This window comes from Ranitomeya imitator, chromosome 4, assembly GCF_032444005.1.
Source record: "Ranitomeya imitator isolate aRanImi1 chromosome 4, aRanImi1.pri, whole genome shotgun sequence".
Lineage (NCBI taxonomy): Eukaryota > Metazoa > Chordata > Amphibia > Anura > Dendrobatidae > Ranitomeya > Ranitomeya imitator.
The window spans coordinates 313953519-313980550 of record NC_091285.1 but is presented as its reverse complement, the minus strand read 5'-3'; the positions used below and the strand labels follow the sequence as shown (position 1 = coordinate 313980550).

The window sequence follows — 27032 nt, the reverse complement described above, 5'->3', positions numbered from 1 at the left end:
ATGTTTTGTTTCTGCAGACCAGGATGATTGGGTGTCCTTTTTGCCGTTGGCTGAGTTCGCCCTTAATAATCGGGCCAGCTCGGCTACCTTGGTCTCTCCATTTTTCTGCAATTCTGGGTTCCATCCTCGTTTCTCTTCTGGACAGGTTGAGTCTTCGGACTGTCCTGGTGTGGATTCTGTGGTGGACAGGTTGCAGCAGATCTGGACTCAGGTAGTGGACAATTTGACCATGTCCCAGGAGAAGGCTCAACTTTTCGCTAATCGCAGATGCCGTGTGGGTCCCCGACTTCGTGTTGGGGATCTGGTTTGGTTATCTTCTCGTCATATTCCTATGAAGGTTTCCTCTCCTAAATTTAAACCTCGTTTTATTGGTCCATATAGGATTTCTGAGATTCTCAATCCTGTGTCTTTTCGTCTGACCCTCCCAGACTCCTTTTCCATACATAATGTATTCCATAGGTCGTTGTTGCGGAGATACGTGGCACCTATGGTTCCATCTGTTGAGCCTCCTGCCCCGGTTTTGGTGGAGGGGGAATTGGAGTATATTGGGGAGAAAATTTTGGATTCTCGTGTTTCTAGACGGAAACTCCAGTATCTGGTTAAATGGAAGGGTTATGCTCAGGAAGATAATTCCTGGGTTTTTGCCTCTGATGTCCATGCTCCAGATCTTGTTTGTGCCTTTCATGTGGCTCATCCTGGTCGGCCTGGGGGCTCTGGTGAGGGTTCGGTGACCCCTCCTCAAGGGGGGGGTACTGTTGTGAATTCTGTGGCTGAATTCACTCCTGTGGTCACAAGTGGTACTGCAGCTTCTGAGCTTCCTCCCTCAGGTGTTCTGGTGAGCTCGTTGGCTGCTTTGTTATTTAACGCCGCCTGATTCTGTCTTCCTTGCTCCTTGTCAATGTTCCAGTGTTGGATCTGAGCTTCTGGATCTTTCCTGTGGCCTGCTGCTCTGCTTAGATAAGTGCTTCTTTACTTTTGTTGCTACTTTTTCTGTCCAGCTTGTCATTTTGTTTTGCTGGAAGCTCTGAGACGCAAAGGGTGTACCGCCGTGCCGTTAGTTCGGCACGGTGGGTCTTTTTGCCCCCTTTGCGTGGTTTTTTGCTTTAGGGTTTTTTGTAGACTGCAAAGTTCTCTTTGCTATCCTCGCTCTATCTAGAATATCGGGCCTCACTTTGCTGAATCTATTTCATCCCTATGTTTGTCTTTTCCTCTTGCTAACAGTCATTATATGTGGGGGGCTGCCTTTTCCTTTGGGGTATTTCTCTGAGGCAAGCCAGGCTTGTATTTCTATCTTCAGGCTAGTCAGTTCCTCAGGCTGTGCCGAGTTGCATAGGTAGTGTCAGGCGCAATCCACAGCTGCCTTTAGTTGTGTTTAGGATAGGTTCAGGTATTGCGGTCTACAGAGATTCCACGTCTCAGAGCTCGTTCTATTGTTTTTGGGTTATTGTCAGATCACTGTATGTGCTCTGATTGCTGGCACACTGTGTCACTGGATTGCCTACATAACACTAACCCCATTGAGCTGTTGTGGGAGCAGCTTGACCATATGGTATGCAAAAAGTGCCCATCAAGCCATACCAACTTGTGGGAGGGGTTTCTGGAAGCATAGTGTGAAATGCCTCCAGATTACCTCAGCAAATTAACTGCTAGAATGCCAAAGGTCTGCAATGCTGTAATTGCTGCAAAGGGAGCATTCTTTGACGAAAGCAAAGTTTGAAGGAGAAAATTATTTCAAATAAAAATCTTTATATGAGTTTTCATTGAAAACACAACATTGTCTGAGTGACCCTAAACTTTTGAACGGTAGTGTATATCTATGTCGAAGAGGGCTTACTGATAGAGCGGTTATTTTTTGGATACTTATATACACTATTAGACTGAAATACATAAATGAGGACTCGATTTTTTACTCTTACGAGTGAACAGAACACGCGCATACCAGTAAGCTGAAACTTTTCATCTGGTTACATACATTTTTGAAAAATGCAAGGCATATTCTTCTGTTAAACGCCTTTACTTATTTCAGGAAACGGTATGTCTTTAAACAAACAGAGGAAAAGTATCTGCTTGATATGGAATCAAGTAATGGACTCAAGGAATTATAGTAGTATTTTAACAAAAGATGCAAGACGTGGCTGCAAATGTCAGAATTACAGCTCTTTGGTAAACAGGTACTTCATGGACTACTGGATCACATTTGCTGGGAAACCAAACCATAGTGGATGAGACTGTGTATCTAACACCAGATGTTGCCTATAGCTGCATTTACACTGAAAGATTATTGTGAACGCGCATTCATAAATAATATTTCAGTGTAAACAGGCTGCCGATCACTCCATGAATGAGCAATACATTGGTGGTTCATCTTTTTGTGCAGAGCATAAGATCACTGTTCTTGGTGGCACATAGTCATATAGATAATAGCTAAAAAAAGAAATATAGGATACTTAATTGACAATATTTTGATTAAAAGAGCTTAACTGTTATCACACCATGACATGATGTTCCCAATCAGGATTGTCCCTAAATCTAGTATCTCTTCTCACTATCTGCCAAAGCCCTCAGAATAGACAGGGGCAGAACTGGACCTAGAATCGACTGTTTCACACCAGTCTATGGAAAGCTAAATAGACAAGATGTACAGCCCCAAAAGATTTTTCAGTGTGCATTATTACTGCGGTCTACCTGTGCAAACAGGTTACTGAACAACCACTGATTGTTTAGTGCCTCCAATCGGTCTATGTAAATGGACCCTAAGGCACCGGTTACTCTCTGGGGATTAAAAATATTACTACAAGCAACTTTCTTGTGCCAAAAGCTGATGCACTACAAGGCCTCTTTGGAACATTTACACATGGGGCACAACAATCTTGGGCGCCAAGGAAACTGATAGTGGAGAAATTTGTGGCATTAAGATCCGCACACACTTCCTCCATTTACTAAAAGGGAGGATTAGGGTTGGAAAAGACGGTAGATAAAAGTCAATTTACATACTCTTTTCAGATAAATCAGAAGATCTCTAGGTGACTGATACAACTGTAATCATAGAACTGCATATAGCAAAAATGACATACCTGTGGAATAACTCCAAAGGCCTTTCTCCATTTCTGAAGTGGTAATGTCTGCCAAGATACCCCATCAACCTGAATTTCACCTTGAGTTGACAATAATCTTAAAAAGGCGGACAACAAGGTGCTTTTTCCAGAACCAGTTCTTCCCAATAAGCCAACCTGGAATGTGAGATATTTAAGAAATGAATGTAAAGCATGTGTTTTAAGGAGCACTATGCATCAGAGAGTGAAGAGTTTAAGAGGTAAGATATATGTGTTCAGACAGAAAGAAAAAATGAAGTTAAATCTAGGTTGTTAAACTGAATATATTAAAACCATCCATGTAAAATAATATTTTCCATATAAACACAAAAAGCATTGTGTTATTATTAATAATATTATTAATAATATCTAAAATTCTCATAGACAATTAAATATACTTAAATGTATGCTACCAACATCAACCACCTGGGTTTGGGTAGGCTAGGAAAGATTCAGGAAGTAGTAACAGATGTATTCCTGACACAGTCCCTGTTAGGTGGCCCTATAGTGGCTTTCACCCACCTAACAGCGGAGGCCGGCACCCTAAATTTCGATGCGGCGCCCCCGCTCCACGTCGACTGTCCCTTCTAGCCCTACTAGGCCCTACCAAATACCCACGCCCAGGTCCCCACAGACATACACACAAATTGACCAAAAGGTCACACTAACCAAAAACGTGAAAAAAGTGTAAAAAAAAGTGAAAAAAGTGTAACAAAACAACTAAAAAACAACGCAGCAAAAGATAGTGCTGCGTAAAAGTCCACTAATTGCGTGTACCCCAAAGCTATATCAGCCAAAAATGGTATAGATATTGCTCGATGAATAAATGGTCTTAAAATATAAGTGATGATACACGAGCAATGATCAAAGATCAAAATAATGGGGTACAGTAGAGCACAGATATATTGTGCTCATAAATACTCAGAGGTCATAGGGAATAGACACCTCTAGTATATGTACCAATGTGTCACTGTCTTTGTTAGTACATCATGACCTACATGTCATAAAGGCAGACCTATACATAGGACCCATACACAAAGCAGATACCAATGATAAGGTGTCTCAAATCCGGAATAGCAGATACATTAGATCACTCAGTAGATGTTCATATGTTTGGGTGATATATAAGTTTATACCCTGGATGCCATACGGGTTCAGCATAAGATGTCAAAGATAAAAAAATGAGCAAAATGTTCAACAAAACAAGAAAAAAACCATAAAACACAAATGAAAAAAATATCTGCTATGTCAAGCATCACATATAGTGTCTCTCATTTAAATTGGGCCAATGCACCAGGAAGCCCGATAGAGCTGAGGCCAATCCCTCATTGCTTTCTCATGAATAAATGCAATATCCGATCTTATGCGAGCTCATTTGTCTGGGTGATATATACTTTTACACCCTATATATCATACCAATTCAGTATCATGTATCAGAAAAATAAGCAAAATATTCAACAGAACAAGAAAAAATAAAAAAACACAAATGAAAAGATGTCTGCTATATCTGGTATCGCATATGGTGTCTCTCATTTAAATTGGACCAATACATAAAGGATCCCAACACATCTGAGGCCAATCCCTTGTTTTTTTCATATAGGTAAATGCTATGCTCGGTCCTTTGAGAGCTCATTTATAAGGGTGATATATGAGTTTACACCCTGAGTACCATGTGAGCTCAGCATCAGATATCAGAGATAAAAAATAAGCAGAATATAAAACGGAACAAGAAAAAATAATAAAAAACAAATGAAAAAATGTTTGCTATAACAGGTATCGCATATAGGGTCTCTCATTTAGATTGAACCAATGCATATAAGAGCCCAAGGCAACTGAGGTCAATCCCTCATTACTTTCTTATAGATGAGTGCTATGCTCGGTCTGCCGTGACAGATGAAAAGAAAAACTTATCTGAGTATGTGACATAGTTCGTCCCATCTCGCCATCCCTACGCGTTTCGCCCCTTCCCAGTATAGGGGCTCATCAGGGGATAAATTAGGGTGCAGCAGCAATGGCTCAGGAAGTGGATATCAGCGTGCGAAGGTGGCCGCGCTCTTCTTAATGACTCATAGTACCGTAATGTTTGGAGACAGCTGTCTGTTCTGCATATTAAATGGCGACATTCTAGAGTGTCGGCGCCGCTCTTAGATACTTAGCGTGCGCTTGTTATGCATCGTGGGGCTAAGTCCCTCCCCACTATCACATGACCATCCCGGAACTCCCAACTAGAATGAAACGCAAACTGCGTGTCACCCATATCGACATGCGCAGTACTCGCGCTACTTCAACGAGCTAGCTCATTGTACACGTGAGGATAAAGCCCGCCCCACCATTTGTTTAGTTTCAAGCGTTCCTAAGGGAGTGGGACGCAAATGTAAGTCGCCGGCGCGCTGTGCCAGCGCTACTTGAAAGCGCTTATTATGCTCGTTGGGGCTAACTCCCGCCCCCTCATCACATGCCTTTCAGCGCTCCCAAAATAGTGGAGCGTAGATGCGTGTCAGCCAGTGCCGACATGCGCACTACTTTAAGCCTAGTCTTATGCCAGTCTATGTATCGGCTAGAAGTCATTCCCGGATATCAAGTCATAATAGTAGTTCAATATTAATGGCTCATATTTTCGGGACAAGTGTAGTGCGTGCTCATTAGCACCGAGTCCATATTCATATAATATAGTTCTATAATGCACTGCGCTATTTGTGCCATACTTAGTAGTATTCCGTATAGTACGGTCTTCACGTGCCTAAAAGGACACCAAATTGTCTCATATACATTGCAGCCATTCAGTGTGTATACCTCCGCACACACCACTGTATTCTGTGTATCGTATTTTTTGCCAGAGGGCATCAATGCCCACACTTAAAGGCCATCTGGCCTTTATTGATGGAGGTAACACTGCAGGAAAAAAATAACCTACAGTATCGTTGGACTTCACAATCAGTCAAAACACGAATGGACCAAAAGGATTATCTACCGGAATTAAAATCCTTCGCACGAGCAGTCCTAAATGAAGCAGGTATATGTCAGTTGTTCATTGAGTCCACCAGGGCTCATACTCTCCAGCCAGAAGATCCATCTACATTCTCGCTGAAGGATCTTTTTGTCCCAATCGCCCTGTCTGATGGAGGGATATACTACCTCAATGATTTTAAACGAGATACAATCAAATTTCCCTTGTGCACAGAGTTGACATGTCTGGCTAGCGGAGAGTCTCGCCTATGTCTTATGTCTCCTAGGTGCTCGCCCATTCTGACCCGCAGCTGTCGCTTAGTTTTTCCTACGTAGTCCATAGGGCAAGAGCACGTACAGACATAGATGACACCCTCCATTTTACAGTTGCCGAATTGTCTATTTTTATAGATCCTTTTTGTCACCGAGCTCTGGAACGTAGTAGATGGTGCAATATAGTTACAGAAGCTACAGTGACCACATCTAAAGGTCCCCACAGATCTGTTCGCCAACCATGTCTCTTTCACTTTTGGTGGATTATAGTGGCTATTGACCACCATATCTCTAATGGACCTACCCTTCCTATAGGTGACAGACGGGTAAGGGAAGATCCATCTATTAAGATCTGGGTCTGTTCTCAAGATCCCCCAGTGTTTCCTTAATATGCCCATGACCCTTTCTTGCTGGTCATCAAAAGTGCCAATGAGTCTTGTTTTAGGGGTCTCATTATCATTTTTTCGGGGATGAAGCAATGTTGTCCTTTCCATGGTTTTGGCATATTGGTTAGCTTCCCCAAGTAGTGCCCAAGGGTATCCACGATCCGTGAATCTTTTTTTCAGATCTCTTGCTTTATTTTGGTAGTCTCCATTTTCAGAACAGTTTCTCCTCAGCCTTAAAAACTGTCCTTTTGGTATCCCTCGTTTCAATGGAGTCGGGTGATAACTCTCCCACCTTAGCAGCCCATTAGCCGCCGTTGGCTTGCGAAAGAGGGTAGTTCTTATTGAACCATTATCTTCAATGGACAGTTTCACATCGAGGAATGAAATCTCTCTACCTCCCACCTCATACGTGAACCTGAGGCCTAGTTGGTTCTCATTTAAAGATTCCATAAAGGAGTGGAAGGTAGGTATGTCTCCAGTCCAGAGGACGAGGATGTCGTCTATGTAACGACCCCAAAATTGTATATGGGGTCCCCAGACGGCATCCCCGTCCCCAAAGACCACCGTGTCCTCCCACTAGCCCAGGAGCAAATTCGCGTAAGTGGGCGCACAAGGGCTACCCATAGCGGTGCCCCTGAGCTGGTGGTAAAACTTCCCATTGAATAAGAAAAAGTTATGGCACAAAACATACTCAAGCAGAGTCATCACAAATTCATTATGTGGAGCCAAGTGGTTACCTCGTGTATTCAAAAAATATTGAACTGCCTTGAGGCCCGCCTCATGGTGTATACTTGAGTACAAGGCCTCTAAGTATTGTCCCTGCTTCCACAGAGACCACATCCAGTTTAGTCAATAGATCAGTTGTGTCTCTCGTATACGATGGCAGGGCCACAACGAATGGCCTCAACACCTGGTCAAGGTAGACGCTACTGTTTTGTCCCAGAGCATCTATACCCGACACTATTGGCCTACCTTTAAGCGGGGGGTACCCCTTGTGGATTTTTGGAATTGCATAAAATGTCGCAATAATGTCGCAAAAACGAGGGATACCAAAAGGACAGTTTTTAAGGCTGAGGAGAAACTGTTCCGAAAATGGAGACTACCAAAATAAAGCAAGAGATCTGAAAAAAAGATTCACGGATCGTGGATACCCTAGGGCACTACTTGAGGAAGCTAACCAATATGCCAAAACCATGGAAAGGACAACATTGCTTCATCCCCGAAAAAATGATAATGAGACCCCTAAAACAAGACTCATTGGCACTTTTGATGACCAGCAAGAAAGGGTCATGGGCATATTAAGGAAACACTGGGGGATCTTGAGAACAGACCCAGATCTTAATAGATGGATCTTCCCTTACCCGTCTGTCACCTATAGGAAGGGTAGGTCCATTAGAGATATGGTGGTCAATAGCCACTATAATCCACCAAAAGTGAAAGAGACATGGTTGGCGAACAGATCTGTGGGGACCTTTAGATGTGGTCACTGTAGCTTCTGTAACTATATTGCACCATCTACTACGTTCCAGAGCTCGGTGACAAAAAGGATCTATAAAAATAGACAATTTGACAACTGTAAAATGGAGGGTGTCATCTATGTCTGTACGTGCTCTTGCCCTATGGACTACGTAGGAAAAACTAAGCGACAGCTGCGGGTCAGAATGGGCGAGCACCTAGGAGACATAAGACATAGGCGAGACTCTCCGCTAGCCAGACATGTCAACTCTGTGCACAAGGGGGATGTTGATTGTATCTCGTTTAAAATCATTGAGGTAGTATATCCCTCCATCAGACAGGGCGATTGGGACAATAAGATCCTTCAGCGAGAATGTAGATGGATCTTCTGGCTGGAGAGTATGAGCCCTGGTGGACTCAATGAACAACTGACATATACCTGCTTCATTTAGGACTGCTCGTGCAAAGGATTTTAATTCCGGTAGATAATCCTTTTGGTCCATTCTTTTTTTGACTGATTGTGAAGTCCAACGATACTGTAGGTTATTTTTTTCCTGCAGTGTTACCTCCATCAATAAAGGCCAGATGGCCTTTAAGTGTGGGCATTGATGCCCTCTGGCAAAAAATACGATACACAGAATACAGTGGTGTGTGCGGAGGTATACACACTGAATGGCTGCAATGTATATGAGACAATTTGGTGTCCTTTTAGGCACGTGAAGACCGTACTATACGGAATACTACTAAGTATGGCACAAATAGCGCAGTGCATTATAGAACTATATTATATGAATATGGACTCGGTGCTAATGAGCACGCACTACACTTGTCCCGAAAATATGAGCCATTAATATTGAACTACTATTATGACTTGATATCCGGGAATGACTTCTAGCCGATACATAGACTGGCATAAGACTAGGCTTAAAGTAGTGCGCATGTCGGCACTGGCTGACACGCATCTACGCTCCACTATTTTGGGAGCGCTGAAAGGCATGTGATGAGGGGGCGGGAGTTAGCCCCAACGTGCATAATAAGCGCTTTCAAGTAGCGCTGGCACAGCGCGCCGGTGACTTACATTTGCGTCCCACTCCCTTAGGAACGCTTGAAACTAAACAAATGGTGGGGCGGGCTTTAGCCTCACGTGTACAATGAGCTAGCTCGTTGAAGTAGCGCGAGTACTGCGCATGTCGATATGGGTGACACGCAGTTTGCGTTTCATTCTAGTTTGGAGTTCCGGGATGGTCATGTGATAGTGGGGAGGGACTTAGCCCCACGATGCATAGCAAGCGCACGCTAAGTATCTAAGAGCGGCGCCGACACTCTGGAATGTCGCCATTTAATATGCAGAACAGACAGCTGCCTCCAAACATTACGGTACTATGAGTCATTAAGAAGAGCGCGGCCACCTTCGCACGCTGATATCCACTTCCTGAGCCATTGCTGCTGCACCCTAATTTATCCCCTGATGAGCCCCTATACTGGGAAGGGGCGAAACGCGTAGGGATGGCGAGATGGGACGAACTATGTCACATACTCAGATAAGTTTTTCTTTTCATCTGTCACGGCAGACCGAGCATAGCACTCATCTATAAGAAAGTAATGAGGGATTGGCCTCAGTTGCCTTGGGCTCTTATATGCATTGGTTCAATCTAAATGAGAGACCCTATATGCGATACCTGTTATAGCAAACATTTTTTCATTTGTTTTTTATTATTTTTTCTTGTTCCGTTTTATATTCTGCTTATTTTTTATCTCTGATATCTGATGCTGAGCTCACATGGTACTCAGGGTGTAAACTCATATATCACCCTTATAAATGAGCTCTCAAAGGACCGAGCATAGCATTTACCTATATGAAAAAAACAAGGGATTGGCCTCAGATGTGTTGGGATCCTTTATGTATTGGTCCAATTTAAATGAGAGACACCATATGCGATACCAGATATAGCAGACATCTTTTCATTTGTGTTTTTTTATTTTTTCTTGTTCTGTTGAATATTTTGCTTATTTTTCTGATACATGATACTGAATTGGTATGATATATAGGGTGTAAAAGTATATATCACCCAGACAAATGAGCTCGCATAAGATCGGATATTGCATTTATTCATGAGAAAGCAATGAGGGATTGGCCTCAGCTCTATCGGGCTTCCTGGTGCATTGGCCCAATTTAAATGAGAGACACTATATGTGATGCTTGACATAGCAGATATTTTTTTCATTTGTGTTTTATGGTTTTTTTCTTGTTTTGTTGAACATTTTGCTCATTTTTTTATCTTTGACATCTTATGCTGAACCCGTATGGCATCCAGGGTGTAAACTTATATATCACCCAAACATATGAACATCTACTGAGTGATCTAATGTATCTGCTATTCCGGATTTGAGACACCTTATCATTGGTATCTGCTTTGTGTATGGGTCCTATGTATAGGTCTGCCTTTATGACATGTAGGTCATGATGTACTAACAAAGACAGTGACACATTGGTACATATACTAGAGGTGTCTATTCCCTATGACCTCTGAGTATTTATGAGCACAATATATCTGTGCTCTACTGTACCCCATTATTTTGATCTTTGATCATTGCTCGTGTATCATCACTTATATTTTAAGACCATTTATTCATCGAGCAATATCTATACCATTTTTGGCTGATATAGCTTTGGGGTACATGCAATTAGTGGACTTTTACGCAGCACTATCTTTTGCTGCGTTGTTTTTTAGTTGTTTTGTTACACTTTTTTCACTTTTTTTTACACTTTTTTCACGTTTTTGGTTAGTGTGACCTTTTGGTCAATTTGTGTGTATGTCTGTGGGGACCTGGGCGTGGGTATTTGGTAGGGCCTAGTAGGGCTAGAAGGGACAGTCGACGTGGAGCGGGGGCGCCGCATCGAAATTTAGGGTGCCGGCCTCCGCTGTTAGGTGGGTGAAAGCCACTATAGGGCCACCTAACAGGGACTGTGTCAGGAATACATCTGTTACTACTTCCTGAATCTTTCCTAGCCTACCCAAACCCAGGTGGTTGATGTTGGTAGCATACATTTAAGTATATTTAATTGTCTATGAGAATTTTAGATATTATTAATAAAGTATTTTTTTAGGATATTTCGTTTCTTTTTGGTTGTCCTTGAGGACTCACGAGCCTTGTCTTGACAGGCGGTCTGGTGAAATCCTGCCCTGGGGACTCTTCTGTCAGAGTAGCTGCCTGCTTCCTGTTCTGCCAAGAAAACCTCCTCATCCAATTTATGTGCCTGCTAACTTACCTTCCTCGTATTTGTCTTTCTTGGATGTCTTTGACAAGAAAGAAGCAGAGATCTTGCCTCCACGTTGACCATACGACTGCCCAATCGATCTTGCACCAGGCTCCACTCCACCCCGTGGTCGAATCTATCTGTTGTCTCCAACCGAGACTCAGGCCATGAGTGAATATGTCCGGGAGAATTTGGCTAAAGGCTTTATTCGCAAGTCCTCCTCCCCAGGTGCTGGTTTTTTCTTCATTAAGAAGAAGGCTGGTTCCCTCCATCCATGTATTGACTACCGAGGCCTCGACAATCTCACGATCAAAAACAAGTATCCTCTACCTCTTATTCCAGAGTTGTTCGATCTCCTAAGGGGAGCATGAATTTTCACGAAATTGGATCTTCGCGGAGCTTACAACCTAATCTGTATTCGTTCTGGAGACGAGTGGAAAACCACCTTTAACACCCAAGATGGCCACTATGAGTATCTAGCCATGCCTTTCGGCCTGTGTAACACTCCAGCGGTGTTCCAGGAGTTCGTGAATGATGTCTTCTGGGATCTAATCTACTCCTGTGTGGTGGTATATTTAGATGACATTCTTGTGTTTTACTCGGATCTTGCTTCCCACAGGAGAGATGTCCACCAAGTCCTATCTTGTCTTAGACAGAATCATCTTTATGCCAAACTCAAACAATCTTCGTTACCATTCCTCGGCTATATCATCTCTGACTCAGGCTTACGGAAGTGTCTGCTGTTCTTAACTGGCCATGTCCTTAAGGGGTAAAGGCAATTCAACGCTTCCTCGGGTTTGCAAATTACTACCGGCAGTTTATTCCACATTTATCTACTGTGGTCTCCTCAATTTCTGCCTTGACTCGCAAAGGGTCCAATCCTCACATCTGGACTTCTGAAGCTGAAGAAGCCTTTCGGTCTCTTAAGCAAGCCTTTGCTTCCGCTCCTGTACTTCGTCGTCCTGAGGTCAACAAACTTTTTATCCTTGAGGTAGATGCTTCTGCCATTGGCGCTGGCACAGTTCTTTCCCAGAGAGCATCTTCCAAACAACTGGCTACTTGTGGTTTCTTATCCAAAATCTTCTACGTCTCGGATAGAAATTAAGCCATTGGCAACAAAGAACTATTGGCCATCAAGTTGGCGCTGGAGGAGTGGCGGTATTTGCTGGAGGGAGCTGTTCACCCTTTCAAGATCTATACTGACCACAAGAATCTCGAATACATCCGTTCTGCGCAAAGACTTAATCCCCGACAGGCCAGATGGTCGTTATTCTTTGCCCGCTTTGACTTCGAATTACATTTCCGACCTGGCAACAAAAACTTCAAAGCTGATGCCTTGTCCAGATCTTTTCTTGCATCCGATGTTGAAGAAGAACCTTCACATATCATGGATCCCAGCAAGATCATTCTAGTAGTTCCAATCAGCATGTCTTCCTTACCTTCAGGTAAGACCTTCATCCAGGCAAACAAGAGGTCTCGAGTTCTACGTTGGGGTCATGCCTCCAAATTGGCAGGCCATATAGGGTACAAGAAGACACTCGCTCTCATCACATGCTATTATTGGTGGCCGTCTCTCTTACAAGACGTCCGAAGTTTTGTCGCCTCATGTCCTTCTTGTGCAAAGAACAAGGTTCCTAGACATTTGCCCTCCGGTCTCTTGCATTCGCTTCCAGTTCCTTCGGCTCCCTGGCAACACATCACCATGGATTTTATTACTGATCTTCCTCGCTCTTCTGGACATTCGGTCATTTTTGTAGTTGTGGATCGATTTTCCAAGATGGCTAATTTTGTCCCTTTGCATGGTTTACCTTCCACTCCAGAGTTGACAAGAATCTTCATAGCTCACATCTTCCGGATTCACGGTTTTCCTCTACACATAGTCTCTGATAGAGGTGTCCAGTTCACCTCTTGATTCTGGCGGGCTCTAGGCAAGCTGATGAATGTTACTTTGTATTTCTCTACTGCTTACCATCCACAGACCAACGGACAAGCTGAGCACACAAACCAAATTCTAATGACCTATCTCCATCATTTTTACAACGGTCATGATAATAACTGGGCTGATTTGCTTCCGTGGGCCGAGTTCACATACAATAACCATATCAATGACTCTTCTTCCAAATCTCCCTTCTTCATCGTTTATGGGCAACATCCTCGGGTGTGCCAGCGGCCGATCTTCAGTCCGAGGAGTTCTCCAGGGTCTGGCAGGAGACCAAAATCGCTCTTGAACAGGCACAGGTCAGGATTAAAGGGAAGGTACCGCATTTGTAGATCAATAATAAATAACTGTAATGTAGCATAACTTGCTGCTATAACCAAGTTTTAAATGCATGTGAAACAGATTACGTGTGTAAGATGAGTTTAAAGAAGGCACTGGGGGCTGATATCTTGGTTTCACAGCAGTTCACGACACTATCAGTGTCATTTTACGGCACCCCATGGACATAGGAGATAATAGACCGGCGCTGACCCTATCTCTAACATTGTAGCTGCTTTAGCAGTGAGCAGGGCACGCCTCTGTGGGCTGCACAATTCCCTGCTGTAGGTGTGACTGGCTGCCATTTTATTATAGCCCAGTGCTATCTGCTGAGCTCCACTTACTTTCTATCGCACGAGAGAAGCACTCACTGGAACCGGAGGATGGGGAGTGCGGGTGATTTATCTCCATGCTCCTCTGCTCTCACATGCTGCCCTCCCTGTGTGCTTCTCCTGCTCTGTCCCCGCCTCCTCACACACAGACCCTGTGATCTCTGGTAAGCTGCATTCACAGCCTGCCTCTCTCTCTCTCTGCCATACAATGTATCTCTCCCCTCCATTCACAATGCCTGGCCATTCTCTGCAGACCTGGATCTCCTCCTTCTTATCTTACTGAGGGATGAGTCACAGACAGCTCTGCTCAGATAATGCTGCTCCATACATAAACACCACATGTCTTCACTTTTCCTCCAGTCCACCATGCTGCTGAGCCCACTGTGTTCTGCTTTTTTGTAAACTCTGTAGCTGTGTTTCTGATGCAGTAACTGCTGGTGATAGCAGATCACAGGGCAATCACACACAAAATGGCTCTGCCCTGTGATGCTGCTCTTCATTCTGCCCCAGGGATATTAGACCACCCAAAAGGGGAGGGAAATGGTGATGTCAGCAGTTACTGCCCCAATTTTACAGCTAACAGTAAAGTTGGTAAGTCTTACTATAGCTGCTTGAGGTCTAAAACGGAAAATGCTCCCCCTAGTGGTCAATATATATATTTCTAAGAAAATATGTAATATTTTTCATATAGAAATGTTTGCAACCAGGGCAAACATTGCATTAATACATTTTATTTACTATTTTAAGCTTAATTTCACAAAAAAACAAACTACAAAAAAACTGGTGGCACCTTCCCTTTAAGAGACATGCCGATAAGAGACGCCTGGATCCTCCTTTATCCTTCGGCCAGTTGATAAGGTCTGGTTGTCTTCCAGGTTCATTCGTCTTAAGATCCCCTCGTATAAGTTTGGTCCACGGTACATAGGCCCCTTCGAGTTTTTGGCTCGTATCAACGATGTTTCCTACAAGTTGAAGTTGCCCGCTTCACTTCGCATAGCCAACTCTTTTCACGTTTTCCTTCTTAAACCTGTCGTTTTCAATCAGTTCCATGCTTCTCCTGCTCAAACTCCTTTGCCTGTTTCCGACCTGGATGTTTTTGAGGTTAAAGATATTCTTGCCATGAAAAAGTCTAAAGGTAGAACCCTCTTTTTGGTTGATTGGAAGGGTTTTGGTCCCAGGGAGAGGTTTTGTGAGCCCTGTGAGAACATACAGGCTCCTCAGATTTTAGCCAAGTCTTAGAAAGAGGGGGAGTAAGGGGGGGTTCTGTCACGCAACCGCTCCTGCTGCCCTGCCTGCCATTCTGCCCCTCGCTCCCTTCTCCGCTTGCCGGCATACTTACCTGCTTCGGCGCGCTCCTCCTGGAGGTGCGCGTTCTTCCTTCTCCTCTTCATGCCTCACCGCAGCTTCTGGGATTCCGCCGGCTGCGCGTGCGCACTTTGCACTCCTGCTCCCTCTGCACACGTGCACTTCCGCTTTTGATATACAGGCGTGCCGCTTCTCTTCTCTTTGACCCTGGAGGACCCTGACCCGAAAGTCCTTCTGCGTCCCATGTATTTAAGGTAACCCTTCCTCTGCCTCCTTGCCTGATTGTCATTTGTGCTACTAGTGACCCAGGTCCTCTCTTGTCTCTGCGCGGTCCATCCTGTGTCTCTGCTCAGTCTGGTTCACCTAGTGCAGTGTTCTCCAACTCTGGTCCTCAAGAGCCACCAACAGGTCATGTTTTGAGGATTTCCTTAGTATTGCACAGGTCATTGAATGCTTTCCTGTCCAGGTGATGCAATTATCACCTGTGCAATACTAAGGATTTCCTGAAAACATGACCTGTTGGTGGCTCTTGAGGACTGGACTTGGGGAACACTGGCCTAGTGTCTCAGTCATTTTCAAGTCTTCCTTGTTTCTCCGTTCTAGTCCGGTCGGTCCTGTGTCTCCTCCGTGTCCTGTCCACATTCCACCTCTACAATATAAAGTGACTAGCACACTCCAGGGTGTTGTGATGCAAAAAAGTGGGGATTTATTACATACAGTAAATCACAAACGTTTCGGTCGATACTGGACCTTCATCAGTGTGCTACAAAAAAGGAATTATATACAGAACAAAAAACAATAAATGTGTTGTACATATGAAAGACAAAAACAAAACAGAAACAAAAGTATATACATCACGGAGACACAGGTCATAAAATGAGGAGAGAGAACAATGACCCTGGAGGACATTCAACTTGCGTGGATACAGGTGTATATATATATATATATATACATACATAATTCTTTAAATCATAGGCTGCAAGTTCTAACATGGAAAAGCCGTAGGTACGCTGAGGACATAGGTCCAAGAGGGAGTGTGAGAGGACTACTTTGTGGAACACGAGCGGTGAAGTGATATGCCGAGGGGAGAGTTGGTGTACAGTGAACACATACCTAGGTATAATTGTATACTTGTATGGCCCCAAAAACAATAGACTACTCGGATTTGCATCTAGAGATGAGAAAACGGGGTTACGGTCACAGACACTAATGGTGCCGAGTGTGTGTGGAGCTAAATAAGGCTACCTACCAATCAGACATGCTGGAAAAAAAGCAACAAGCCGGGAAGAAACAGAACCAGGCTGGTCTGTGGAGTAATGGTGAAATAATAATGGAAATGTAAGACAAGATGCTATTATGTGTACATGGAGAGTAATAAGGAGGGGTACATACCAACTGACGGTGAGTCAGAATAATGGGTGGCACTGAGGCTCAAAAGAGCTGTCTGTAGGAGGAGGGTAAAAATCTATTGTTAATGTACTACTACAGAGACCATGTAAATTGTACCGCCATAAGTTGCAGAGTGACGCTGAGAGACTTACCAGTACGCCAGGACACTAGGGATAAATGCGGTATCCACCGCTAATAGAGTGTGTGCAGGGATTGCCGGCATGGCCCTTTATATAGTGGGGCAGAGCACATAGTGTGCTGTGTAAGCTGGCAAGACACAGGAAGGGGTGGGGCGGTGATGACATGGGAGTCAGCTGACTAATGGGGGCGGTGATCTGAGCGCTCCACTGACAAAAAAAAAAAAAAAAAAAAAAATAAAAATATTAGAGGTGTATTCCAGCTGCTGGGATGAGGTGTTAGCTGACCGCAGAGGGCGGTGATGTGAGCGTTCCACAAATGGAGGTGCATTCCAGTTGAGAGGAGCAGTGAATAGCCGTGCATTAGTGGTGGCCGAAAGGTGTCACAAAACGGCAGCGGAGAAGTGAAGTCAGAGTGGGCGATTCTGTGAAAAAGAGCAAAGATAATTACTATGCTATATTGAACACATTAAGCAGCAGACATGATAACTACATTGGAATATACCAAACGTGCAATATTGATACCGATATAGATGCAAACCAAGGGGTTATACAGGTAAAAAAACTGGGTTATATTACAGACCTGGAGAATAGGAATAACAATAATTATTGTTAGCAAAAAACTCACAGTGAGTTGCGGGGGTGAAAAGGACAACCCCTTAATTATGGGATATACAAGACCCAAAGATACTATACCATAGCATAATGGTTGCATGATAAAAAAAGGTGCACTTAGGTATAAACCTGATGAAAGAAACCATATGGGGCCACTAAAGATAGAGGTACTCCTGTCAAGGAAACAGAACTGCAGGTTATAAATAATATGATAACAAAATGTAGAATCATAAGGCAACAATAGCACATTGATGTTACAGATGATCAGAAATTGGATTTTTGATTTCAAATGAAGGACATTAGTTCGTAATCCCTGTTGAGACCTTTGGGACTTAAGGTGTTAAGCTCGTGTATCCAATAAGCCTCCCTACGCTTCAGTATAGTAACTCTGTCTCCCCCGCGGCGAGGTGGTGTGACCTGTTCGATTATTTGAAATCTGAGTTGGGACAGGTTGTGGTCTTTCTCTATAAAATGAGACGGTAATGGGAGCATGAGATTTTTGCACCGAATGGTGGACTTATGTTAAGATATACGTGATTTTACTGACTGAGTGGTCTCGCCCACATATAAAAGACCACAGGGGCATTTGATCAAATAGACTGCGTAATTAGTATCACAGGTAAAAAAGTTGTTGATTGGGTATCTCTTTCCTGTGTGTGGGTGATGTATGGTATTGCCCCGCAGTACGTTGTTGCACTGATTGCAACTCAGGCACGGGAAGGTACCCGTTTTGGGGTTGGCTAGAAAACGCTGAGTTGGGCCAGAGTGTGTGGGGCCAATGTCTGCACGGACTAGGTTATCCTTGATATTACGCGGTCTTTTAAAGCATGGGAGAAAAGGATGTTGAAATTCTTGGATCGTGGGGTATGCTTCTTGAAGAATATGCCAATGTTGGCGAATGGTTCTGTGTAGTTTATAAGCTGCAGGATGGTACTGGTGTACAAATGGGATCCGTGACGTAGCGGATATCCTGTCTCTGGTAGTACTGTTGGCCTGGGCGGTATCAAGGATACGTGGTGGATAACCCCTTTCACGGAATTTTGACCTCATCTCAGTTGTTCTAAGGTCTTTGGTGGCAGGGTCTGAGACTATTTTTGATACCCTGTTTAGTTGTGATTTGGGAATAGATTTTATCATGTTTTTGGGGTGGAAACTACTGTAATGCAACAGACTGTTGCGGTCCGTAGGTTTTGAGTATAAATCTGTTGACAAATTCCCATTATCATCTTTGATGACCAATGTATCGAGGAAACTGATTTGGTGAGTGTCATACGTCATCGTGAAATCCAATCCGGGCCACGAGGTCCTAAGAACTTGAAAAAAGGCTTGTAGGGTTCTAAGATCACCCCCCCAGACACAGAAGACATCATCTATATAGCGCTTCCATGTCAATGCATGGCTACGAAAGAGATCTTGAGTGTATATAGATGTGTCTTCGTAATGGGCCATGTAGGCATTGGCATATGGAGGTGCCACGTTCGAGCCCATGGCCGAGCCCTTTATTTGGAGATAGTAGGTGTCTTCGAACAAGAAAAAGTTATTATTCAGAACGATAGACAGGAGCTCACAACACAGGTCAGAAAGATCGGGGTTCATGTGATTAGTGGTGAGTAGCCAGCGGACAGATTGTATGCCATTTGTATGGGGTATGGACGTGTACAAGTCCTTCACGTCAAAGGATACTAGATAGGCGTCAGGAGGGACAGGGGATATGTTCCTAACAGTTTCCAGAAAGGCACCCGTGTCAAGAAGGAAGGAAGTGGTGTTCCTAATGAGGGGTGTCAAGATCTTTTCTAAGTAGATAGAAATGGGAGCCAAGATCGAATCAGTAGATGCCACAATGGGTCTACCAGGTGGATTATGTAAACACTTGTGGATCTTGGGTAGGATGTAAATTACTGGTGTAATCGGATGTTTCTTAGTCAAAAAGGCCCGAGTTTTGCAATCTAGGATGCCCCGGGTTTGAAACCCATCTAGAGTTGTGCGGATGACATCTTGGATGGTTTGAGTGGGATTATAGGAAAGTTTTTTGTATGTGGTAGTGTCGCTGAGTTGGCGGTACACTTCACTACTTAGAAAAGATCTTGACACCCCTCATTAGGAACACCACTTCCTTCCTTCTTGACACGGGTGCCTTTCTGGAAACTGTTAGGAACATATCCCCTGTCCCTCCTGACGCCTATCTAGTATCCTTTGACGTGAAGGACTTGTACACGTCCATACCCCATACAAATGGCATACAATCTGTCCGCTGGCTACTCACCACTAATCACATGAACCCCGATCTTTCTGACCTGTGTTGTGAGCTCCTGTCTATCGTTCTGAATAATAACTTTTTCTTGTTCGAAGACACCTACTATCTCCAAATAAAGGGCTCGGCCATGGGCTCGAACGTGGCACCTCCATATGCCAATGCCTACATGGCCCATTACGAAGACACATCTATATACACTCAAGATCTCTTTCGTAGCCATGCATTGACATGGAAGCGCTATATAGATGATGTCTTCTGTGTCTGGGGGGGTGATCTTAGAACCCTACAAGCCTTTTTTCAAGTTCTTAGGACCTCGTGGCCCGGATTGGATTTCACGATGACGTATGACACTCACCAAATCAGTTTCCTCGATACATTGGTCATCAAAGATGATAATGGGAATTTGTCAACAGATTTATACTCAAAACCTACGGACCGCAACAGTCTGTTGCATTACAGTAGTTTCCACCCCAAAAACATGATAAAATCTATTCCCAAATCACAACTAAACAGGGTATCAAAAATAGTCTCAGACCCTGCCACCAAAGACCTTAGAACAACTGAGATGAGGTCAAAATTCCGTGAAAGGGGTTATCCACCACGTATCCTTGATACCGCCCAGGCCAACAGTACTACCAGAGACAGGATATCCGCTACGTCACGGATCCCATTTGTACACCAGTACCATCCTGCAGCTTATAAACTAAACAGAACCATTCGCCAACATTGGCATATTCTTCAAGAAGCATACCCCACGATCCAAGAATTTCAACATCCTTTTCTCCCATGCTTTAAAAGACCGCGTAATATCAAGGATAACCTAGTCCGTGCAGACATTGGCCCCACACACTCTGGCCCAACTCAGCGTTTTCTAGCCAACCCCAAAACGGGTACCTTCCCGTGCCTGAGTTGCAATCAGTGCAACAACGTACTGCGGGGCAATACCATACATCACCCACACACAGGAAAGAGATACCCAATCAACAACTTTTTTACCTGTGATACTAATTACGCAGTCTATTTGATCAAATGCCCCTGTGGTCTTTTATATGTGGGCGAGACCACTCAGTCAGTAAAATCACGTATATCTAAACATAAGTCCACCATTCGGTGCAAAAATCTCATGCTCCCATTACCGTCTCATTTTATAGAGAAAGGCCACAACCTGTCCCAACTCAGATTTCAAATAATCGAACAGGTCACACCACCTCGCCGCGGGGGAGACAGAGTTACTATACTGAAGCGTAGGGAGGCTTATTGGATACACGAGCTTAACACCTTAAGTCCCAAAGGTCTCAACAGGGATTACGAACTAATGTCCTTCATTTGAAATTAAAAATCCAATTTCTGATCATCTGTAACATCAATGTGCTATTGTTGCCTTATGATTCTACATTTTGTTATCATATTATTTATAACCTGCAGTTCTGTTTCCTTGACAGGAGTACCTCTATCTTTAGTGGCCCCATATGGTTTCTTTCATCAGGTTTATACCTAAGTGCACCTTTTTTTATCATGCAACCATTATGCTATGGTATAGTATCTTTGGGTCTTGTATATCCCATAATTAAGGGGTTGTCCTTTTCACCCCCGCAACTCACTGTGAGTTTTTTGCTAACAATAATTATTGTTATTCCTATTCTCCAGGTCTGTAATATAACCCAGTTTTTTTACCTGTATAACCCCTTGGTTTGCATCTATATCGGTATCAATATTGCACGTTTGGTATATTCCAATGTAGTTATCATGTCTGCTGCTTAATGTGTTCAATATAGCATAGTAATTATCTTTGCTCTTTTTCACAGAATCGCCCACTCTGACTTCACTTCTCCACTGCCGTTTTGTGACACCTTTCGGCCACCACTAATGCACGGCTATTCACTGCTCCTCTCAACTGGAATGCACCTCCATTTGTGGAACGCTCACATCACCGCCCTCTGCGGTCAGCTAACACCTCATCCCAGCAGCTGGAATACACCTCTAATATTTTTATTTTTTTTTATTTTTTTTTTTTGTCAGTGGAGCGCTCAGATCACCGCCCCCATTAGTCAGCTGACTCCCATGTCATCACCGCCCCACCCCTTCCTGTGTCTTGCCAGCTTACACAGCACACTATGTGCTCTGCCCCACTATATAAAGGGCCATGCCGGCAATCCCTGCACACACTCTATTAGCGGTGGATACCGCATTTATCCCTAGTGTCCTGGCGTACTGGTAAGTCTCTCAGCGTCACTCTGCAACTTATGGCGGTACAATTTACATGGTCTCTGTAGTAGTACATTAACAATAGATTTTTACCCTCCTCCTACAGACAGCTCTTTTGAGCCTCAGTGCCACCCATTATTCTGACTCACCGTCAGTTGGTATGTACCCCTCCTTATTACTCTCCATGTACACATAATAGCATCTTGTCTTACATTTCCATTATTATTTCACCATTACTCCACAGACCAGCCTGGTTCTGTTTCTTCCCGGCTTGTTGCTTTTTTTCCAGCATGTCTGATTGGTAGGTAGCCTTATTTAGCTCCACACACACTCGGCACCATTAGTGTCTGTGACCGTAACCCCATTTTCTCATCTCTAGATGCAAATCCGAGTAGTCTATTGTTTTTGGGGCCATACAAGTATACAATTATACCTAGGTATGTGTTCACTGTACACCAACTCTCCCCTCGGCATATCACTTCACCGCTCGTGTTCCACAAAGTAGTCCTCTCACACTCCCTCTTGGACCTATGTCCTCAGCGTACCAACGGCTTTTCCATGTTAGAACTTGCAGCCTATGATTTAAAGAATTATGTATGTGTATATATATATATATATATACACCTGTATCCACGCAAGTTGAATGTCCTCCAGGGTCATTGTTCTCTCTCCTCATTTTATGACCTGTGTCTCCGTGATGTATATACTTTTGTTTCTGTTTTGTTTTTGTCTTTCATATGTACAACACATTTATTGTTTTTTGTTCTGTATATAATTCCTTTTTTGTAGCACACTGATGAAGGTCCAGTATCGACCGAAACGTTTGTGATTTACTGTATGTAATAAATCCCCACTTTTTTGCATCACAACACCCTGGAGTGTGCTAGTCACTTTATATTGTATACGTTCAGGTTTGGGCACCTATGACTGTGCACCTCCCCTATTTAGGCTGTGCTTAGCATCTTCTATATCACAGTATCTTCCCATATGCTCAGCACGCCGACATTGTCATGTCAGCTTTAACCTTTTCATATAACCCAGAGGAGACATCCAACATTATCGCGTTGTCCAAAGTTCCTAGCGACTTCCTTAAGATCCCCCCCTGTGAAATACGGGGTAGGGATTGGGAGCGCGAACTCCGACGCTGCACCAATCTCGAACTGCATGGGGCCACTCTAACTGAGTATCTCAAAGCTCAGAGGATTCCCCGGGGCCTAAGGGTTTCACTCCGTCCCACCCTATTTAGCAATTCCACTGAATTCTGTACTAAGTTTGAATTGATTTTAAACAAATGCTCCTTTGATCTTATGGTCCTAACATTAGAACACCTTCACAAGGAGATCTCTACCACCCAGGAACAGATCAAGAATCTCGAGAGTCAACTCTCTTCCACCATATCGGTTGACGAATTTAATTCCCTTAAGAAGAAAATCGATTCTAACATCAGTCTACATCGCCGCGACATCGAGCTGAAAAAAAGGACCAAGTTCCAAAGGGACCTTGAGGACTATGAACTAAATAGAGTGTACCAATGGCAGGACAAGTCTACCTCCAGAAAACCTTCCAGGCAGGAAGGCTACCATTCATCAGTAGACTACACTACGTCAGATTCGGATCCAGAGCGACCTGGCAGATACCCGTATCCGGGTCGTTTTTTAGGCCGACAGAAACGACAAGGCAAAAGAAGAGGGCCAGACGGGGGCTTCACAGGACCCAGAAACATGGACTTTGCGAGAGTGACACGATCTCAGGTACACAACCGTTAGTCGTAAATATTTCCTCCAAAACTCTAGGGGTAGCTGAACACAGCGCCTTACAGAAAGGGCTCTCATTTTGTCCGAGTTACAAACACAACACGTTCCAAATGGATATGGATCTGCAGAAGTTCTACAGATCCTTAAGACTCAAGTTACACTTTGCTCATACAGACCATGCAACACCCCCTAACCTACAAGCCATGGCACCTATAGGGATTACTGCAGCTAGCCTTGGGCTACGTGATAAGAGCACATATCAGCCACCAAAAGGGTCACATCCCCTTGAGACCTTCATCCAATTTGTAGACAAATCTTTTCAAAAACTGAGGAACGACACGGATAGAGGTAGGATCCACTACCCTTCAAATCTTTCCGTTACCGAGAGACAGGCCTTAACATCCTTAAAACAAGAGAAGGACATCATTATCAAGCCAGCAGATAAGGGTGGGGCCATAGTGGTAATGGACAAAACCCTTTATAAGAATGAAGTGTACCGCCAACTCAGCGACACTACCACATACAAAAAACTTTCCTATAATCCCACTCAAACCATCCAAGATGTCATCCGCACAACTCTAGATGGGTTTCAAACCCGGGGCATCCTAGATTGCAAAACTCGGGCCTTTTTGACTAAGAAACATCCGATTACACCAGTAATTTACATCCTACCCAAGATCCACAAGTGTTTACATAATCCACCTGGTAGACCCATTGTGGCATCTACTGATTCGATCTTGGCTCCCATTTCTATCTACTTAGAAAAGATCTTGACACCCCTCATTAGGAACACCACTTCCTTCCTTCTTGACACGGGTGCCTTTCTGGAAACTGTTAGGAACATATCCCCTGTCCCTCCTGACGCCTATCTAGTATCCTTTGACGTGAAGGACTTGTACACGTCCATACCCCATACAAATGGCATACAATCTGTCCGCTGGCTACTCACCACTAATCACATGAACCCCGATCTTTCTGACCTGTGTTGTGAGCTCCTGTCTATCGTTCTGAATAATAACTTTTTCTTGTTCGAAGACACCTACTATCTCCAAATAAAGGGCTCGGCCATGGGCTCGAACGTGGCACCTCCATATGCCAATGCCTACATGGCCCATTACGAAGACACATCTATATACACTCAAGATCTCTTTCGTAGCCATGCATTGACATGGAAGCGCTATATAGATGATGTCTTCTGTGTCTGGGGGGGTGATCTTAGAACCCTACAAGCCTTTTTTCAAGTTCTTAGGACCTCGTGGCCCGGATTGGATTTCACGATGACGTATGACACTCACCAAATCAGTTTCCTCGATACATTGGTCATCAAAGATGATAATGGGAATTTGTCAACAGATTTATACTCAAAACCTACGGACCGCAACAGTCTGTTGCATTACAGTAGTTTCCACCCCAAAAACATGATAAAATCTATTCCCAAATCACAACTAAACAGGGTATCAAAAATAGTCTCAGACCCTGCCACCAAAGACCTTAGAACAACTGAGATGAGGTCAAAATTCCGTGAAAGGGGTTATCCACCACGTATCCTTGATACCGCCCAGGCCAACAGTACTACCAGAGACAGGATATCCGCTACGTCACGGATCCCATTTGTACACCAGTACCATCCTGCAGCTTATAAACTACACAGAACCATTCGCCAACATTGGCATATTCTTCAAGAAGCATACCCCACGATCCAAGAATTTCAACATCCTTTTCTCCCATGCTTTAAAAGACCGCGTAATATCAAGGATAACCTAGTCCGTGCAGACATTGGCCCCACACACTCTGGCCCAACTCAGCGTTTTCTAGCCAACCCCAAAACGGGTACCTTCCCGTGCCTGAGTTGCAATCAGTGCAACAACGTACTGCGGGGCAATACCATACATCACCCACACACAGGAAAGAGATACCCAATCAACAACTTTTTTACCTGTGATACTAATTACGCAGTCTATTTGATCAAATGCCCCTGTGGTCTTTTATATGTGGGCGAGACCACTCAGTCAGTAAAATCACGTATATCTAAACATAAGTCCACCATTCGGTGCAAAAATCTCATGCTCCCATTACCGTCTCATTTTATAGAGAAAGGCCACAACCTGTCCCAACTCAGATTTCAAATAATCGAACAGGTCACACCACCTCGCCGCGGGGGAGACAGAGTTACTATACTGAAGCGTAGGGAGGCTTATTGGATACACGAGCTTAACACCTTAAGTCCCAAAGGTCTCAACAGGGATTACGAACTAATGTCCTTCATTTGAAATTAAAAATCCAATTTCTGATCATCTGTAACATCAATGTGCTATTGTTGCCTTATGATTCTACATTTTGTTATCATATTATTTATAACCTGCAGTTCTGTTTCCTTGACAGGAGTACCTCTATCTTTAGTGGCCCCATATGGTTTCTTTCATCAGGTTTATACCTAAGTGCACCTTTTTTTTATCATGCAACCATTATGCTATGGTATAGTATCTTTGGGTCTTGTATATCCCATAATTAAGGGGTTGTCCTTTTCACCCCCGCAACTCACTGTGAGTTTTTTGCTAACAATAATTATTGTTATTCCTATTCTCCAGGTCTGTAATATAACCCAGTTTTTTTACCTGTATAACCCCTTGGTTTGCATCTATATCGGTATCAATATTGCACGTTTGGTATATTCCAATGTAGTTATCATGTCTGCTGCTTAATGTGTTCAATATAGCATAGTAATTATCTTTGCTCTTTTTCACAGAATCGCCCACTCTGACTTCACTTCTCCACTGCCGTTTTGTGACACCTTTCGGCCACCACTAATGCACGGCTATTCACTGCTCCTCTCAACTGGAATGCACCTCCATTTGTGGAACGCTCACATCACCGCCCTCTGCGGTCAGCTAACACCTCATCCCAGCAGCTGGAATACACCTCTAATATTTTTTTTTTTTTTGTCAGTGGAGCGCTCAGATCACCGCCCCCATTAGTCAGCTGACTCCCATGTCATCACCGCCCCACCCCTTCCTGTGTCTTGCCAGCTTACACAGCACACTATGTGCTCTGCCCCACTATATAAAGGGCCATGCCGGCAATCCCTGCACACACTCTATTAGCGGTGGATACCGCATTTATCCCTAGTGTCCTGGCGTACTGGTAAGTCTCTCAGCGTCACTCTGCAACTTATGGCGGTACAATTTACATGGTCTCTGTAGTAGTACATTAACAATAGATTTTTACCCTCCTCCTACAGACAGCTCTTTTGAGCCTCAGTGCCACCCATTATTCTGACTCACCGTCAGTTGGTATGTACCCCTCCTTATTACTCTCCATGTACACATAATAGCATCTTGTCTTACATTTCCATTATTATTTCACCATTACTCCA

At 43.8% G+C, this 27032-nt stretch overlaps 1 protein-coding gene across 1 annotated transcript in view; it reads right to left on the bottom strand.

Moving 5' to 3' along the window:
- CFTR (CF transmembrane conductance regulator) overlaps nucleotides 1-27032 on the bottom strand; it is a 268329-nt gene that overhangs the window by 60045 nt on the left and 181252 nt on the right. Inside the window, exon 23 of the mRNA XM_069764852.1 lies at nucleotides 3075-3230. Within this exon, the coding sequence (XP_069620953.1) occupies nucleotides 3075-3230 (156 nt within the window). The remainder of the gene's footprint in view (nucleotides 1-3074; nucleotides 3231-27032) is intronic.